At 43.4% G+C, this 20,211-nt stretch overlaps 1 protein-coding gene across 1 annotated transcript; it reads right to left on the bottom strand.

The window, feature by feature from the left end:
* Nucleotides 1-91: 91 nt before the first annotated feature.
* LOC120729135 (lysophosphatidic acid receptor 6-like) lies at nt 92-17,705 on the bottom strand. Its single transcript, XM_040024619.1, has 2 exons — nt 17,359-17,705; nt 92-1,609 (listed from the first exon to the last, which is right to left on the bottom strand). Exon 2 carries the CDS (start codon nt 1,529-1,531, stop codon nt 674-676), a length of 858 nt encoding a protein of 285 aa, XP_039880553.1. The 5' UTR covers nt 1,532-1,609; nt 17,359-17,705; the 3' UTR covers nt 92-673.
* Between the last annotated feature and the right edge of the window lie 2,506 nt (nt 17,706-20,211).

The following is a 20,211-nucleotide window of genomic DNA, read 5'->3' as shown; positions in this document are numbered from 1 at the left end:
CACACTATAAATACACAGCTGGACCTGATTAACCTGACAAGACAGGGGAACACTAACACCAGGGACCAACAGAGGGAGCACAAACCCAGAAACCCAGTATCTAAAACACAAAACACAAACCATCACAAAACACCCCCCAAATAATAATGAAAATAATAACAATAAATACACCAAACACAAAATCACCGAGTCACGGACTCAGGATTATGACAACATAGATATTTACATTAAGCTTACAACGGCAAGTAGTTGGGGAATTTTTTAAAATTCAATATGAAAATACCTGACTAGACATGAAAGTGTTTTACACTAAATTCTACATAAATCATCAGCAGTACTTTTACTGCAGAAAAGCTGTTCCCCATATTGATCATATGAATGCTGTTATATTGATCAGTATTACTGCTGCTGCTGATGTTTAGGGTTGACCTCATTTGAACTGCTTCATATGGTGTTTAATTTTTGGTAATGCCTCATATTCTATAAAATCATATGTTTGTGGTGGCAGGTGCATCTCTCAATAAACAACTGGCAGTGAGCTTAAAAAAAACAAGTCTACAGCTTGATTTTAAAAACAAAATACATTACATTTATTTATAAAATAACACACACACAGCTGAAGTAAAAGGCCTGAGCAGTGTGTGACACAGACAGTATCCCCATTTATTTACATTTACACAACATCTTCTTTTTTCTTCCAGAAAGCATCAAAAGAGAAGTAATACAACAGAGGATCCAGACAGCAGTTTAAAACAGTAAGACATATCAATGGCTTGACATGGGCACAATCCATAGCCATAGTTATAGGCACAGGTAAGAATATAGCATATAAAATCAAGTTTATGGCAAAAATCAGCATTACATTCATCTTGTTGTTGATTTTTGGAGAGTCACCACTGAGATGTCCATGTAGAGTCCTAAACACCATAGTGGTGCACACAATATTGACTAACAGCATTGTGACCAATATTACAATCATAAACTGAATAACTCTTAATCGGATTCCTTTCAAAGGACATTTTACAGATTCGTAAGACTCAAAACAAGTAGGGCGAGTGTGGTTATTCAACTGCTTTAGAAAGTCCACACTCTCTAGGATGTTCATCACCAGCAAAATCACCCAGACGAGTACAGAAGCCTTCCAGGCATTGCACGAGGTTCGAAGATTGCGAGACCTCAGAGGATAAACCACAGCCAGCATTCGGTCCACGCTTATGAAGGTGATGAAGGAGGAGCTGGAGCGGATGTTGGTGCGAAAGAACATTGTGATGATGAGGCACACCCCACTGGGCAGAGTCCATTCCCCTGTGGCGTGAAAGTGGATCCTCATGGGCAAAGTGAAGACCAGCAGCAGGTCTGAGAGTGCCAGGTTAACCATGAAAACAGCGTTGGGTGATTTGAGGCTGTGCCGGCGAAGAAGAATCCACAGTGAGATTGCGTTGAGAGGCAGACCTATCACCATAATTAAGCTAAAGATCCCAGCATAAACCCGGTCTTCTGTTGTCACGTCAGTGATGTTTGATGTGTTCATGATGAGAAAAGAAATCCTTCTGAGTCCTTTACAAAATATTGTAGCCAAGCAGCAAATGTTCCTCTCTGTGCTGGTTATCTGTGTGGAATCAGAATCAGAATCAGTATACTTTATTAATCCCAAAGGAAATTAGGGTTATAGCGGCAGCACGCTAATGGCGCATGTGCACTTACAAAGGAACCTTCTGACCAACTTTACAAAAACATCACATTGGGGAGACATGTCAGAAAGGTAGGCTGATAGGAAAAAACAACGAAAATACATAACATGAGGTAAGAGGAGGAGAAAAAAAACTCCACTCAGACTGAGCTCCTAGTGGGAGAACAGTTTGATAACAGAAAAAACACCTCAGCACAAAAAGCACATGACTATAATACACCATAGAAACACAAGACAAGCAACAGGGGCGGGTAAAGGGTAAGAGAGAGCCGGTGTAGACAGCGCATCCGGTCCTGCAGCGTGTCTGCGCTGGTCCAGTCGACTGCCATCTACACCGGTAGGGCACAAGCATCGAAGGCGTTTGGAAAGGGAGGGGGATCAGTGTGTGCATATCAGTGTATGTGTGTGTGTGTGTGTGTCCAGAGTTCAGCTGAGACAGTGTCCTTCGCCCTGCCAGGCTAAGTAAATGAGGTGAAGTTAGTCTGCGAGGGCACAGGAAACTTTGTGACTTGACTCAACATTTGTGGTAACTGACAGAAGTGACACTACATTACAACACAGTTAAGCTAAGCGTAAACCCTGCATCTTGTGTTTACTGTTAGCCCAGAGTGGCTAACTGTTTACAGCTAGCCACTCAAGGCTAAAAGCTATTACACACTGAACGCGAAAGAGGGACACGAAATTAACAATTAATTACGTGCCAGTTGTGTAAACGCCTTACGTGTAAACAATTAACTTTAGTTAGTATAGATTAACCACTGTAACTCTAGAGTTAGAGTGGGAGAAAAGACGGGGAGTTCTTTTTGAGAATGAATCAGAGATCACAGTATAAAAGTGAAAATAAATATTTCACTTAAGGCCCTGTGAACCGCAAAGAAGAGAAAAAAAACTAAAAATAGGTTCTTAATAATCCTAAAGGATTCTTGCAGCTTTATTAAAATCTCCAAGAGGGCAGCAGGTCTCTCTACATCTGTGTGTTTGTTAACTGAGAGATTCTATTGTTCCTGAAAATAACCCGTGTTCCAGTTTAGCTCGTTTTCATTTTACACCGGTTAAGTTTTTTTGTTATATCACACACTCCACTCTAACTGCTTCAGATAATAAATGTGCAGATTTCTCATTTTCAACAAGTAGGTGCTTCTACCTGCTAGTATGTCATACTTGACAAAAGACCTCACTGACAGAAAAAAGTTGCTCTCTAGATCATACAAATGCATATACATGTCAACATTGTCTTCAGATAACAAAGTAAATTATACTGATTAAAAGCATTTGCAATGATTTTGAAATATTTTTGAATTTTGAAATAAAAACAGCCCTCTAACTGGACTTGTACCTATGTGTTTCTGTGACATCAAGCTAAGCACAAGCTACAGTTTTATCAAAAGGACTGGACTGGACTGGAACATGTCAAATTTTCTCTGTATCTATGAAGCCCCTTGAGGTGACTTTTATTGTGACTTGGCGCTATATAAACAAAATTGAATTAAAATTGAATTGAAGTTAGCCAGAGCAGGTACAGTAGCCTATTTTGACAAAGAAGCCCCAACCAAGGTCATAGCAGATGCAAGCCCTGTAGGCTTGGGCGCAGTGCTAATACAAATACAGAACGGAGAAGAGGTACCAGTGTGTTGCGTAAGTCGGAGTTTAATAGACTGTGAGCAAATATATTCTCAAATGGAAAGAGAAGCCCTAGCACTGGTATGAGCATGTGAGAGACTACATCCATATGTGTATGTCAGGAAGTTTGACCTCATTACAGAACACATATAGAGATCATATACAGCCAAAGATCTAGACCAGGGGTGCCCAATCCCGGTCCTCGAGAGCTACCGTCCTGCAGCTTTTAGATGCATCCTTGTTCCCACACACCCGAATCAAATGAATGGCTTGTTATCAGGCCTTTGCCAAACACGATGGCATGCTGAAGAGGTAATCAAACCATTTGATTCAGCTGTGTTGGAGTAGGGATGCATCTAAAAGCTGCAGGATAGTAGCTCTCGAGGACTGGGATTGGGCAGCCCTGATCTAGACCTTGTGCACGAATAGAAAGATGGGTTCTAAGTACTATGATAAATGGCCTGTATTTATATAGCACTTTACTTGGTCCCTAAGGACCCCAAAGCGCTTTACACATTCAGTCATCCTCCCATTCACACACACATTCACACACTGGTGATGGCAAGCTACATTATAGCCACAGCCGCCCTGGGGCTCACTGACAGAGGCGAGGCTGCTGGACACTGGCGCCACCAGGCCCTCTGGCCACCACCGGTAGGCAACGGGTGAAGTGTCTTGCCCAAGGACACAACGACCGAGACTATCGGAGCCGGGGCTCAAACCGGCAACCTTCCGATTATAAGACGAACTGCCAACTCTTGAGCCACGATCACGCCCTATGAGTATGATGTAATGACATCTAAAACTGCTGAAAAAGTCATTGACTCTATATATTCAGTAGACATGGGCTACCAGTTACCATTAAATCTGATAACAGCCCACAGTCCAAATCTGAGTTGTTCAGAGAATACTGCGAAACTAATGGAATCAAACATATAAGAACCACACCAAAATTGGCTCAAGCAAAGGGAGAAGTGGAACGTCAAAATGCATCACTGATGAAAAGAATCAGGATCACACAAGCCGACAGCCTTGACTGGAAACGAGAGCTGAGAAAACATGTGACAGATTATCGCAGCATTGAACATCCAACCAAAGGCAAAAGTCCAGCAGAACTCCTGTTTGACTGCAAAATGAGAGGAAAGTTACCGAACACCTGTGAGTCAAAATCAACTGAGTTGGATTTGCGTGACAGAGGAAGATCAAATCAAAATCAAAGATTTCTGCTGATGAACGAAGGGGAGCTGAGTATTCAAAAGTTGACATGGGAGACAGTGCTGGGTCAACAAGACAAAGTGGACAAGTTTACAACACCATTCAACACAACGCCACACAAAATTGTAAGCAGAACTGGAAACCAAGTCATTGTTGAATTGCCAACAGGAGCTCGCTATCACCGGAATACTACACATGTGAAGAAATACAAGACAAATGAGACCAGAGAAGGACAACACGAGCAAGACACAATGAAAGGGAGGAAAGTGAAACAAACACAAAGATTGACACCTTCACGCCAAAACCACAAGAGGGCCCCCAGCGGCCAGAGAGACCGAGTAGATCACAGAGGGCTAAAAAGATACCTGAGAGGTTTCATGATTTTGTGGTTAAATAAACCATAATATGTTAATGTGTAGAGGTAATATAAAATGTACAAGTTTCAAGTTCATATATGTATTTGTCCCTCTTTGGGGTGATACTCCCACTAGGACTTAAATCTGGGACTCCCCACCATTTGACCTTAGAACTGAAGAAGCTTCTCGGATGAGAGGTGAAACGTCTTCAAGCAACTTAAAGAAGTCCAGCCGCTTTTCTTTGCAAGCTCCTTTGACTACGATGACCTGGATGACTGAGAACCTTCACAGACATATTCATATATGTATGTATATATGTATATGTGACACACTAATGTGTGATCCCATCAGAAGTAGTACTTAAAAGAAAGAGAGATTTGTCACCGAAGTGAACTATGTTTAATGAGGTAGTTGCACCCCCCCAGCCTCCGGGTGGCGCATTGTTCAGTGAGACAGAATAGCGAGGTCATAGGTCCTCCTCTCCAATATGGCAGAAGCGAGGCAAAGAGAAACTTCACCAGTCGTCTCTGTCTCATCATTTCCCTGTTTTGCAGGTTTGTAACCGGTAAAACTATATTAAAACGGTTGTAAAATATTGATAAGAAACACAGCTAAATGTGGGGGTATAAATCAGCGGGTAAACCCTGTTATTTGTTACGTTTTATGAAGTAGGACTGAAAAAAATGCCAAAGCCTAGCCAGCCGCGGGCGCCATTTTGGTTTCCTTTCTCCACTTATTTCAGGTCGTTTTAGCTGAATAAGCTCCTTGTCGTGTCCTGATTTTGAGAATATGAATGTTAATCTGCTGTTGGCAGTGAAGAACGACTGTTTACTGGTTCTGAAATGTGATTTTGAGAATGTTAAAGCTAAAGCTAAGCCTGCCAGCATGCACATGACTCTTTCATGTATTTGTGAGCTACTAAGCTAAATTGGTTTAAGACCAAGCACTGGTATGTTGGTTAAAACAATCAGAATACATAGGTATTTGGGTTAAGAGTTAAATAGAGGTAAAAATGTATTTGAACATGCATTTCATATTGTTTTGAATTGTCATTCAGAGAGAATAGCCGAGTAAATGATTTGAAGGCCACTACACATGAAGTACTCTTGTTTCCCATGAAAAGATCGTGGTATTGCAGCTTGAACATACAGACGGTTTTATTGTTATTTCTGTTGTATATAGAGAATGGTGATGCTGCAAGTTAAAAATACATGTGATTGTATAAATAAATATGGCAGAAGCGAGGCAAAGAGAAACTTCACCAGTCGTCTCTGTCTCATCATTTCCCTGTTTTGCAGGAACATTTAATCTGTTTCACCGGCCCATACTCTGGGTCGGTTACAGATTCTTGGTGGCCCGTATGGGGATTGGTTCCACATCATCAATGGAGCTGATCCTCACACATCCATAAGACCTGCTGCGGAGCTGATGGTCCAAGGAGAGTTGGTGTAAAGCGGAGGAGCTGCTGTCCACTACAGAGGGAAGATCCAGTTTAGAATTACCCATCGCAGAGCAACGAGGAGGACATCATGGCTGACGGCGTAAGGAAGAGCCTGGTGTGGGACATCAGGAAGGGCCTTTTCGCGCTGATGCCGGATCAGCTTTTTGAGATTGCTGCAAAGGTGGGTCCAGTACCAGGCAAGGATCTGTCAGAGCTGTCAAGTGATGATGCAGAAGGAAGCTTCGAGTACATCAACTCCTTCATCTACAGCGAGGCAATGTTAGAAGCTGAGGACAGTGGGATGGGGGAATTGTTAGCGCTAAAGGACATGGTAGATGAACTTCTGAATCCTACCAACAACCAGACCAGTGCCGTGGAGACAGATGTGGAAACGCGGACGTCAGAGCGTGCACCCCACCCTACCTCAGAGCCCAGCCAGTTCAATGCAGCTCAAGTAAACCTGGATCAGTCTGACTCTAGCCTTAACATCCCACAAGAAGAACTCCTTAAAATGATTTCGGACTATGAGAAGGTTGGTAGGACATTGCAAGGTTTAGTAAAAACTCCTGCACTACAGCAAGCTCAAGAACAACTCACCTCACAAAGTAATGTTAGACCTCCCCCCGGCCCTGTAGTTTCCCTCAAAGACCTACCTTATCTTCCGAGACGTGAGTTTAAGGTTCAGGGAGGCCAAGTAGGAGATCACATGTCAGACATCAGCTACAACAGTGTGTGTAGGCAGATAGAGGAGGGTCTAAAAGAGAATTTTACAGAATCTGAGATTGTTAGAGGGGTGTTAAAAATAATTAAACCAGGCAGTTTCAAGGACATGTTAGTCAATAAAGATGACATGACAGTTGCCGGGTTAAAAGGATTCCTGCAGTCCCATCTTGGAGAAAGGAGTAGTACAGAGCTGTTCCAGGAACTGATTTGTGCCAAACAGAGAGAAAATGAAACAACACAACAATTTCTCTACCGCATAATTGGCCTAAAACAAAGAGTTCTTTTTGAGTCCAAAAAGGCTGATTCTGAGATTAAATATACCCCAGAAACAGTTCAAGGTGTCTTCTTGCACACAGTTTATCAGGGGATCGGACATAAGGACAATGATATTAGAAGAGAGCTGAAGCCCTTGCTGGCGAATCAGTCAGTGACAGATGAGATGATTCTGAAACATGCAATGAGAGTGACCAGTGAAGAATCTGAGCGTCACCGGAGATTAGGTTCCACACCCCGAGCAAAACAGTTCAGTGCTCATGTTGCCCATGTGGATGAGGGGAAAGTCAAACTAACAAAGAGAGAGGTTGCAGATCAAAAGTCAACAGCCGACACAGTAAAGCAACTGGAAGGGAAGATTGATGCACTCACTAGAGTAGTAGATTCACTCGCAGAAAAAATGAAGAAAGAGTCTTCTAGCAGTACAGCTAGACCAGCTGCACCAAAGACTGAGAGACTTTATGCATGTTCTACATGTTCACAGGTGGGCTCTAAAAATTGTAACCACTGCTTCTCATGTGGCGAAGAGGGCCATAGAGCAATTGGCTGCCTCAAACGTCCAAAGCAGCCGGGAAACGAGGGCCGGTTGCTGCGGAGGGACCAGCTGTGACCGGGACGACATCGGGGTCCCACCTTGACACAGAGACTGAATCATGTAACACCACCAAAGTGCACCAAGCTAAACTCAAGAGACAGAAATCCAAGAAGAGCAAAAATGAGCCACTAAAAACCGCTGTAAGCAACAGAGAGCCAATAGTAAGACTAATAGGAAAAAAAGCAACAACAAAATGCCTTCTTAATGGGTTAACGGTGACCGCTCTTGTAGATACAGGGGCTCAGGTTAGCTTGATAGACCGAGCTTGGAAAAATAAATACATTCCAGATGTCAATGTTCGTCCGATAGCAGAGCTCATAGAGTTAACTGACTATGGAAAAGTGCCGAAGATTTATGCAGTTAATGGGGAATCTCTTCCATTTGATGGGTGGGTAGTATTAACTGTAAATTTGCCAGGCAATGAAGACCCAGAGCTTTCCATGAATGTGCCGTTTCTAATTAGCTCAGTGCCCTTAGACACACCACTCATAGGGTTCAATGTGGTGGAAGTGTTAATCCAGGGAAGCCCAGCACAGGCTGCTTCTAACTTAGCTAAGCTACTTGGGGGTGCACTGTCTATTCCAGTCGATGAAGCACAGGGAATGGTACATTTCATCCAGACACATCAGGAGAACACAGCTCAGGGGCGCTTGAGGGTGGGTTACAGAGACACAGTAATTCCTGCTGGCAGCACAACCTGGGTAAAGTGTAAAGTCCCACCACAGCTTGACCCAAGTGAACGTTTAGTCTTGTTTGAGCCTGAAGAGAGTTCTGTCCAGTTGCAGCAGTTAGGATTAGGAGAGGGACTCTTAGAGATCCAGCCCGGCAAACTACCTTATGTAGCTGTGCCTGTAGAAAACCACACTAGACATGACATTGTTCTAACAAGAAAGACTGCTATTGGTAGCGTCCAGGCAATTAAGAAGGTGATAGAGACAGATTCACCCATTGAAAACGACGCTAAAGTAGAGGCAACTACTGTTTGTCAGGCAGAGACAGGTTCCCCTAGAACTTTGTGGCAGCCACCAGTAGATCTAGGCCATCTTGAGAAACAGCAGCAAGACATTGTGGAAAAGATGTTATGGGAGGAGTCAGGCGCTTTCGCTAAAGATGCTCATGACATTGGTTGTATTCCTAGTTTGCACATGTCACTCAACCTCAAAGATGACATCCCAGTGCAGAGAGCCTACTCCTCTGTCCCAAAGCCTTTGTTCTCCGAAGTGAAGGAGTACATACAGGACCTCCTGGCCAAAGGGTGGATTGTTAAATCCAGGTCACCGTATGCTGCTCCAGTCGTCTGTGTCCGAAAAAAAGACGGCTCGTTACGCCTTTGTATAGACTACCGTCTGCTGAATCAGAAGACCATTCCGGATAAACACCCTCTTCCTCGGATCCAAGACCTGACCGACACTCTGGGGGGGCATTCATGGTTCAGTATCCCTGATCAGGGAAAGGCGTACCACCAGGGCTTCATGGCGGAGGGCTCACGTCACCTCACAGCCTTCGTCACCCCCTGGGGCCTTTATGAGTGGGTACGAATACCCTTCGGCCTCTCCAATGCACCTGCGGCTTTTCAAAGAAGCATGGAGGAGATGTTAGCTTCGCTCAGGGACAATTGTTGTATCCCATACCTGGACGACATCTTATGCTATGCACCAGCATTTGAAGAGCATGTTGAGGGTGTGAGACAAGTTTTAAGAGCACTCCAGAGGCACGGAGTAAAACTAAGACCCGAAAAATGCGAACTGTTTCGCAAAGAAGTAAGGTATGTTGGCCGCCTTGTATCTGCAGAAGGGGTAAGGATTGATCCAAAAGACTTAGAGGCAGTAGAATCCCTAAAAACTAAGACACCTCAAACAGTTGGTGATATAAGGCGTCTACTTGGCTTCTTAAGCTACTACAGAAGCTACGTCCAAGACTTTTCGAGGATTGCAAAACCTCTCTATGAACTGTTAAAAGTAAAACCGGACATGCCAACCTTCCCATCGCGCCAACTGAAGACTAAGGGTCCCCAGTTGTCATCCAAGGCCCCCGTTGAATGGACTAGTGAACACCAGCATGTACTTGAACAGCTAATTACCATGCTTACGAGTCCCCCAGTTTTGGCCTACCCAGATTTTAACTCACCGTTCTGCCTCCACACAGATGCCTCAGAACAGGGCCTCGGTGCTGTTCTCTACCAGCGCCAGGATGGAAAATTACGGGTAATAGCGTATGGGTCCAGGACATTGTCACCAGCAGAAAAGAATTATTGTCTCCATAGCGGCAAGCTAGAATTTCTGGCACTTAAATGGGCAGTGTGTGAGCGTTTTAGAGACTATCTGTACTATGCTCCACACTTTACCGTCTATACAGATAATAATCCATTGACCTACGTTATGAGTACTGCCAAGCTTAATGCCGTGGGCCATCGCTGGGTCGGGGAACTGTCAGACTTCCACTTTGAGATCAAATACAGGCCTGGCCGGGCCAATGTTGATGCTGACACATTGTCCCGTCTCCCTCTTAACATTGACATGTATGTGGGTGAGTGCACTGAAGAGTTATCACCTGAGGTGGTCCAAGCGGCCTGGGGTGGAGCTAGAGCAGCTCGAGAAAGTGATGTTGCATGGATTGCTGCCCTAACTATCGCTGAAAATGCAGCCCGGGAGCCACATCCAGTTTTCCCTGCAATCGACCAAGATGAGCTAGCTCAAGCACAAAGAGAAGACAAAACGGTTGGAGAAATAATGAGGCTAAAGGAGAAAATGACAGTCTTAACAAATGACATCAGAAACACAGTGACTAAAACAACGAGGAAAATGTTGCAGGAGTGGGACAAATTACATTTCAAAAACGGACTGATGTATAGACAGACAGGTGAAAGGCAACAACTAATCCTCCCCGCCAAGTACAAAGAGACGGTGTTAAAGCGCCTGCATGATAACATGGGACATATCGGCACAGAGAGAGTACTGGCACTGGTGAGAGAGAGGTTCTACTGGCCGTACATGAAACGGGACATAGAAAGCTATGTTACCAGGAAGTGCCGCTGTATCATTAGCAAGAAACCAACAACCCAAGTACGTGCTCCAATGGGCACCATCACATCCACCTCGCCTTTGGACCTGGTCTGCATCGACTATCTCCACCTGGAGCCCAGCCGGGGGGGATATGAATACATTCTTGTCGTCGTGGACCACTTCACCAGGTTTGCCCAGGCGTACCCCACCAAAAACAAGTCTGGGAAGACAGCAGCTGAGCGAATCTTTGGAGAGTTCATTCCGCGCTTTGGGTACCCAGCACGACTTCACCATGACCAAGGGCGCAAGTTTGAAAATGAACTTTTCAAGACACTGAGGGAGAAATCAGGTACTGGACACTCGAGAACATCCCCATATCATCCTCAAGGTAATCCTGCCGAGAGGTTTAACAGGACACTTTTACAAATGTTAAGAACGCTAGGTGAAAAAGAAAAGGGGAATTGGAAGGATCATTTGCCACACATAGTTCACGCTTACAACTGTACACGCCATGAATCCACAGGTTTTTCCCCCCATTTTCTACTGTTTGGGCATCACCCGCGCCTTCCTGTAGACATTTTATTTGGTCTAGTTGGGGAGAAGCAGATAATGTCACACAAAAGCTACACAGACAGGTGGGCGAAAAGAATGACAGAAGCGTACAGGATAGCCAGTGAAAAAAGTAGGTTGTCCAGTATCAAAAACAAGTCTTTCTATGATAAAAAGCTGAGGGGTGTAGTGTTACAGCCTGGTGATAGGGTCCTCGTAAGGAACTGCAGTGAACGTGGGGGACCAGGGAAGCTGCGATCTTACTGGGAGAAAACCATTTATTTGGTTAAAGGGCAAATAGGTGATAATCCAGTTTATGCAGTCTATTCGGAGGGCAGTGATGGAAGTAAAACCAGGGTCCTACACCGTAACCTCCTATTACTGGTTAACGACCTCCCAGTTGAGGCTCCGCCTCCGAGATCTGAGCAGGCACCTAAGAAACCGATTAGACAGAGAGAAGCGGAGTTAAGTGAACAAAACAGACAGAAAAGCGATTCTAGTGACTCAGAATCTGATGAGGATGCAGGAGGGTACTGGTTTAGGTTCCCCAGAGAGGCTAGACATGTTGAAAGAGACATCCATTATAGTCAATCTGGCGTACCCCAAAGCCCTGAGGACCAAAGGAACCGCTTCCGGTTACCAACTAGAGACAGTGAAAGAGAAAGAACCTCCAGCGAACATGAACAGACAGGAAGAGACAGTCAGATGCCCCCTGTCCCTGAGGTACAGGCACAGCCAAATTGTCTGGAAGAAGAATGTGAAAGGTCCACTTTACCTGGGCAGGCGCTACCACAGATACCAGCAGGTGACCCACAGACTGAGTTAAGAAGGTCAGCCCGAGAAAGGAGACCTAGACAAGTGTTTACTTATGAGTCACTGGGAGAACCGGCTCTACAGCCACAGGCCATAGTATCTGCACTAGCTGCGCCATTCTTTCCATACCAGCCATGGAAACTAACACCTTTTGTACCATTTAGCCCAGGATTTGCATCTTGTGTGCCTTATCCAGTTGGGCCATATACTTACCCTGCACATATGCCATGTTGAGTATGACTGTATTACTTTTGAAAATGTTTGTATTTTTGAATGTCAGGAGCCATTTCCATTTGTCAGGGAGCATGTGACACACTAATGTGTGATCCCATCAGAAGTAGTACTTAAAAGAAAGAGAGATTTGTCACCGAAGTGAACTATGTTTAATGAGGTAGTTGCACCCCCCAGCCTCCGGGTGGCGCATTGTTCAGTGAGACAGAATAGCGAGGTCATAGGTCCTCCTCTCCAATATGGCAGAAGCGAGGCAAAGAGAAACTTCACCAGTCGTCTCTGTCTCATCATTTCCCTGTTTTGCAGGTTTGTAACCGGTAAAACTATATTAAAACGGTTGTAAAATATTGATAAGAAACACAGCTAAATGTGGGGGTATAAATCAGCGGGTAAACCCTGTTATTTGTTACGTTTTATGAAGTAGGACTGAAAAAAATGCCAAAGCCTAGCCAGCCGCGGGCGCCATTTTGGTTTCCTTTCTCCACTTATTTCAGGTCGTTTTAGCTGAATAAGCTCCTTGTCGTGTCCTGATTTTGAGAATATGAATGTTAATCTGCTGTTGGCAGTGAAGAACGACTGTTTACTGGTTCTGAAATGTGATTTTGAGAATGTTAAAGCTAAAGCTAAGCCTGCCAGCATGCACATGACTCTTTCATGTATTTGTGAGCTACTAAGCTAAATTGGTTTAAGACCAAGCACTGGTATGTTGGTTAAAACAATCAGAATACATAGGTATTTGGGTTAAGAGTTAAATAGAGGTAAAAATGTATTTGAACATGCATTTCATATTGTTTTGAATTGTCATTCAGAGAGAATAGCCGAGTAAATGATTTGAAGGCCACTACACATGAAGTACTCTTGTTTCCCATGAAAAGATCGTGGTATTGCAGCTTGAACATACAGACGGTTTTATTGTTATTTCTGTTGTATATAGAGAATGGTGATGCTGCAAGTTAAAAATACATGTGATTGTATAAATAAATATGGCAGAAGCGAGGCAAAGAGAAACTTCACCAGTCGTCTCTGTCTCATCATTTCCCTGTTTTGCAGGAACATTTAATCTGTTTCACCGGCCCATACTCTGGGTCGGTTACATATATATTAGGGAAAGGAAAGGTACAGGTGTGGTGAGGCAGAAAAAATAATTGTCACAAAGTAAGACAAGAAAACAATGTTCAGTGTTTAAAAAAAAAGAGAGAAAAAAGAAAACAAAGTTATTAAGGCTAAAGAGGAAAAGGGGGATATCATGTACTGATATGTGGATAATGTCTTAATGTGATGACATTTGAACCGGATGCTGTTGCCCCGGAGAAAGCCTCATTAAGCGGCTAGTTGTCAGATCGACAGTGTTCAATAAAGCAAGAGAAAGATAATGCTTTATATCCTGATTTAATTCAGAGTGCTCCACCTAATTCACTAGTAAGGTGGGCACAGAACAGATGGTATGGAGAAAAAAAATTGTGAGACATCAGATTTAAAGGCCTCAGACATCAAAACATCGACAAAAAAAGCATCGCTTTCATTGAAAAATTCAGAATTCTGACTAAAAGGCATCAGACCATACGATCTCAAAATAAAAGTGTCCTTTGCGATCGACGTAGGTCAGGTCCTTCGGAGACGGCAAAGGCCGGAATTTCGAGGCTGTTAAAAGCGTATTGTATTCAAATTGTATTGAAAATTGAATTGAATAGCTCGAGTTGCTTAACACTGCATTTTTTGACAGAAATGAAGGAGAAAATTTTAATCTTATGTATGTTAAGTATCTGAGGCTGAGCGACCAACAGACTGTAAAAACAATATAATAATAGCTAGAAAAAATCAGCTAATGCTCATGTGACTAGTGTCATCTCACTTGTGTAATGAAAATATGATATGTCCAATATTACATTTCTTTTATTACTAAATTAAATTAAAAAATTACAGCAGTAAAATTGAAGTTTCAAATACAGAGCTTCAGTAAATACTCCAACGTGCAATTATTTCTGTTTCATATCACAGACAGTGGATCATGGTATGGTTAGATAATCATATAATCATATAATCATCGTCCCGATACCCAAAAACTCCAACCCATCTTGCCTCAATGACTACCGCCCAGTAGCACTCACCCCCATCATCACTAAGTGCTTAGAGCGACTGGTCCTAGCACACTTCAAATCCTGTCTGCCCCCCACCCTGGACCCCCACCAATTCGCATACCGCCAGAACAGGAGCACAGAGGATGCAGTCTCCATCGCACTGCACTCTGTCCTCTCACACCTGGACAACAACAACACCTACGCCAGAATGCTGTTTATAGACTTCAGTTCAGCGTTCAATACAATCCACCCCTCACAACTCATCAGGAAACTGACAGACCTGGGCATCAGTTCCCTCATCTGCAAATGGTTACTGGACTTCCTGACCAACCGCCCCCAACACGTCCGGCTGGATAACCACTGCTCATCTACCATCACAATGAACACCGGTGTACCACAAGGCTGTGTGATGAGCCCTTTCCTCTACTCCCTCTTCACCCACGACTGCAGACCTGCTGATGGTTCCAACACCATCATTAAGTTTGCAGATGACACCACGGTGATTGGCCTCATCAGTAACAACGATGAGGCCGCCTACAGGGAGGAGGTGGATCATCTGGCTGAGTGGTGCGACACAAACAACCTGCTGCTTAACACCGAGAAGACCAAGGAGCTCATCGTGGACTACAGGAGGAATGCTGACCCACATCCACCCATCCACATTAAGGGGACGGCTGTGGAGCGTCTGAGCAGCTTCAAGTTCCTGGGAGTCCACATCTCCGAGGATCTCATCTGGACGACCAACTGCTCCAAGCTGGTCAAGAAGGCTCACCAGCGCCTCTTCTTCTTGAGGACTCTGAGGAAGAACCACCTGTCCTCAGACATCCTGGTGAACTTCTATCGCTGCACCATCGAGAGCATCCTGACCAACTGTATAACAGTCTGGTACGGGAACTGCTCTGCCTCGGACCGGAAGGCGTTGCAGAGGGTCGTGAAAACTGCCCAGCGCATCGCCGGAGCACCACTTCCTGCCATAAAAGACATCTACAGGAAGCGGTGTCTGAAAAGGGCTGGGAAAATCATCAAAGACCCCAGTCACCCATCGCATGGACTCTTCACCCTCCTGCCCTCTGGGAGGTGCTACAGGAGCCTCCGGACTAAGACCACCAGGTACCGGAACAGCTTCTTCCCCACAGCTGTCAGACTCCTGAACTCTGCCTCCTGACATCTGACCCACATTAAACTCATGGACTGAACATACACACACCCACAATGGACAACTGTACCCTCAAACACACAATAATAACATGGACTGAACCACCACTCACAACCACTAGCACTTTATATAGCCTCTGTAGAAATTATCCACATATCACTTATCTTAACTGCACTACTGTATAGCTCTGTGTAAATAATCATTCTGTACATACGATAATTTTTAACCCTACAACTGTTTACAACTTGCATAGTTCCCATTTCTGTATAGCTGTATATCTCAGATTTCTGTAAGTTATTTATTTCATATTCTGTATAGTTTTTCATATTTATATCCTGTTCATATCCTGTACATAGCTTGTACTCACTACAGCCTGTACATACCTATAGTTATAGAATATTCACAACATACTTCATACCGTGTACATTATAACATACCATAATAGACCCATTTCTGGAATATTTGTATTACTACATAAATAAATGGGATAAACTGAATACTTACCTCAATACTACCAAGCTTTCTCCTAGGCCGTTACCAGTCTGATGCTCTTTTTTAGTCTAACCAAGTTTTGGCTGAAACCTTTTAGTCTGATGCCAGTTAGTCAGATGTCTGATGGGTCTTTTAATGAAACGTGACGCTTTTTTGAGTTTTGCAAAACTTTCCTTGCAAGAAGTGTTGCCAAAGTCAAAAGTCAATGTGTGAATTCGTGATTTATGAGGTTGTTGTAAGTAGTAAAAAGGGAAATAAAAATTATTAATATTCAAATCACAAGTTTGCAGCTCTCAGTATATTTGTGAAAGTATCAACCTAGACATTTGTGAATATTTTTTTTCAGTAACTGCAAATTAAAATAAAACAAACACACAAGCATGTAAAATATGTTTAAAAGTAAAAGTTTCAAAATAAAAGTTCGCATTTCTTTCTTTCTTTTTTTTATTCTGCAAGCTCCCACATTTTACAAACGTATTTCCCTTCATAGAAATAAGACAAGAGATTACTGCTGCCGTTAGTCTTGGGATTCTCAGACCGGTAAAATAAATATTTTAATTCCAGTTAATTACTTTATCGCTGGATGTGCTACTGTGCTGCGCTTAAAACATGCTATTACCACACATAGTAAATAAACAAATCAGTCAAACGTGGCGCTTCTGGTCGATTTTAAACCGAAAGTCTGAACATAACCTGCTCCTGAGTTATGTGCTCAGCGTACTCGTCCGAAGGTCTTGCTGGCAGTTTGCGTTTTAACCTAATAGCTATAGTTATTTTTCTTCTTCTTTATCATTATTATTATCATTATTATTATTATTATTATTATTATTATTTGTTTTGGAAATTTACTAAATTTGTCTAAATGTAGCCTTAATGAAACAACGTCATTTTAAACGCCAAAACGCTAATTTTCGCTTTTCATAATTGTGCCCATGCAGTCAGAAGCGTCTGGAGTTTGATAAGACGGATTACAAGCTACAAGAGGGGTTTAAACTAAAGTTTCTGTGCCTAACTGCAGCTTAGACTGTGCTCAGTCAGACAATCTCTTCATCTACTTTGCGTATCTTTATTCAGGAAGCCTTCCTTTTTCCCGATCTCCCATACGTAAAAGTGGACCTACGTACCTGCGGGTCCGCAACTCTTCTGCTGTCGCTTTCCAACGACGGAGCCCCCACATCTGTCGGCGTGTTAGACTTGCAGGGAAACAGTTGTGTTTTGGGCGTGGCTTTTAGGACATTTTTTTAAACAACATAAACACCAAAAGTTTTCCAGTTTGACAGGTTGCATTTCCATGCGTAAGAGTTGGCTGGAGTTTAAATTGTGAGACGTTTCCGCCAAACTCCGCATAATAAGGAAAATTGCGCTCCTTTTGCTCCCACTGGACTCTTTAATAATTTTTCTTTGTATCTGACATCAGACATTCCCCAGATTTGTACTGCTTTTCTTCTTTTCTTTACAGAGCCGGGCGAATTTGTATACTTGCAGTGCCATTCAAAACGGCAAAACCGAAAATATGGTCAGGACTTTAACGCACTTAGATTGACACGTTTTGCTTGCTTGATCTCAGCAAGCATAACACGTTCTGAGTGGAAGAAATAATACAAAAAATACCGTGGCGACTTCTGCTTTTCTGTTTGTTTGTTTGTTTTTTAATTTCACATAGTTCTACAAGTAAACTAATCAACTAATTCCTATAGTGTGGTAGTGAGGATAAAAATTGAAAACACTGTTGGTGAACTGCAAGAGTAGAATAGATACTTAAATGTGATGCCCTATCTTCTCTTTAACTGCATTTTGTTGCCCTGTACCTGTGACATGTGCAATGACAATAAAGTTGAATTCTATTCTATTCTAATGATGGTGCCCAGAGACAAATTATATTTCATTTAAACTTGCTTTAAACGCTTAGAGGCAAGACTTTGTTTATTTCATTTTGAACTTAATTATGTCAAACTTTGAGAAGTGTTGTTTTATTCTAATTTCATTTTGATTCTCAGCTTGATAATTCCAGAGTTAATTCCTGACATAAAATGTCGGTTTCATTGTGTTAGATGTAATTTAAGCTTAAGAAAAACAAAGAACAACTTTATGAAGAAAAACACAATATTGTGCAGTAATATCAACAGTTGATTTATTGAATTGGAAAACTCACAATTGAGCCATGTAAGAAACAGATTAAAAAAAACCCTCAGTGAGACAGTTGAAAGCTATTGTTGTGGTGCTGCTCCCAACCTAGCAACAGGGGGGAAGTGGACCCCAGCCACAGCTGTGCCTAGAGGCCAAATCTGCTCTTTACCAATGTCACGTGGTGGGTCACATCCAACAGGGGAGAGGAGGATTTGGTCTTGGTGCATTAACACCTCTCTGGCAACAGGCATCTATAGCCAAATGTCAAAAAATTGTGGTGGAGGCGGTGCGTCGATTGGAGGAAACAGCCATGCATGCCATAGCTGTAGCGCTGGCCAAGCAGGGTCGCTGGATGAATTGGGAGAGTGCTGAAAAGAGGAAACTCCCATGGAGTGAAATCTGTGGAATGGAGGCTCATAGGCTAAGTTTCATCATTCCAGCCACATATGATGTGCTGCCTTCCCCGATAAATCTGCAGCTGTGGTTTGGAAAAGGCCCATCTTGCCCCCAGCAACACTCAAGCACATCTTGGTTGGTTGCAGGACAAGCCTTACTCAAGGCAGATACACATGGAGACACAACCAGGTCCTCAGGTGTCTAGCTGAGAAAGCTGAGTGCAAGAGGAAATCCATCAAATGGCCTGTATTTGTGTAGCGTTTTACTTAGTCCTTAAGGACCCCAAAGCGCTTTATACTACATTCAGTCATTCACACACTGGTGATGGTAAGCTACATAGTAGCCACAGCTGCCATGGGGCGCACTGACAGAGGCGAGGCTACTGGACACTGGTGTCACCGGGCCCTCTGACCACCACCGGTAGGCAACGGGTGAAGTGTCTTGCCCAAGGACGCAACAACCGAGACTGTTGGAGCCGGGGCTCGAACCGGCAACCTTCCGATTACAAGACGAACTGTCAAATCTTGAGCCACGATCGCCCAACCTTTCGTGAAGCAAGAGGAGTGTTAGTATCCATCAACATTTGTCTGGGAGGTATACAAGCCGAGGACTAGCCCTTCAACCCTGGACCTGAGCCTCCTGAAGGTTGCTGGGGATTGGCAGATGCAAGTGGACTGACATCACTTGGGCACCTAAGGCAGTCAGCTCTGCGACCTGTGGTCTAACTCCCAAAAACTTTCATATGTCATTGAGCTGACGGCACCGTGGGAGGATGCAATTGAGGACGTGTTTGCGGTATGCCAATTTGGCAGCTGAGGCAAAGGACAGAGGCTGGAAGATCAAGGTGCACCTGGTGGAAGTGGGGTGCAGGGGCTTTGTTGCCAGTACAACAGCAAAACTGCTTAGAGAGTCTGGAGTCAGAGGACGGCCCAACAGCATGGTTATGAGAGAATTAGCTAACACTGCTGAGCGGACCAATCACTGGCTATGGCTAAGTAGAGCTGACAGGGCTGACTTAGGCACCTAAGGCAGTCAGCTAACCGAGAGACACAAGAAGTGAGGTTCTTTAAATATTCAATAGTTAAGTATTACTTTTCGTTTTGCAGTGAATTGATAGAAGAAATTAAATTGTAGAAAATTAAAAAGAAGAAAGTAGAAGAGAAAAAACAGTTTAACATTAATCAATGACACACTCCAAGGCCTGATCAACCCTGACAGGGCGTCCTTTGATGAGGGTAGTGATAATGGCTGAAACACCCAATAAATTCAAGGTCCACTACTGATGATTTTAATATAACCAAGATCAGATTTTGAATCCCTAAACCTAACCAAGGAAAGTAAAAAGAAACTAAAAGATTGCAGAATAGCTTGTGATAAAAGACCGAAACACCCTGTGAAGTGGAGGCACACAACGATGTATCTCGCAGGTAAAGTTTCCGGGCTGCCTTCCTCAT

This window comes from Simochromis diagramma, unplaced genomic scaffold (genome assembly GCF_900408965.1).
Source record: "Simochromis diagramma unplaced genomic scaffold, fSimDia1.1 OVJJ01000348.1, whole genome shotgun sequence".
In the NCBI taxonomy this organism is placed as follows: domain Eukaryota; kingdom Metazoa; phylum Chordata; class Actinopteri; order Cichliformes; family Cichlidae; genus Simochromis; species Simochromis diagramma.
Note: the sequence above shows the minus strand (reverse complement) of the source record. Positions and strands in the feature narration are given on the sequence as shown.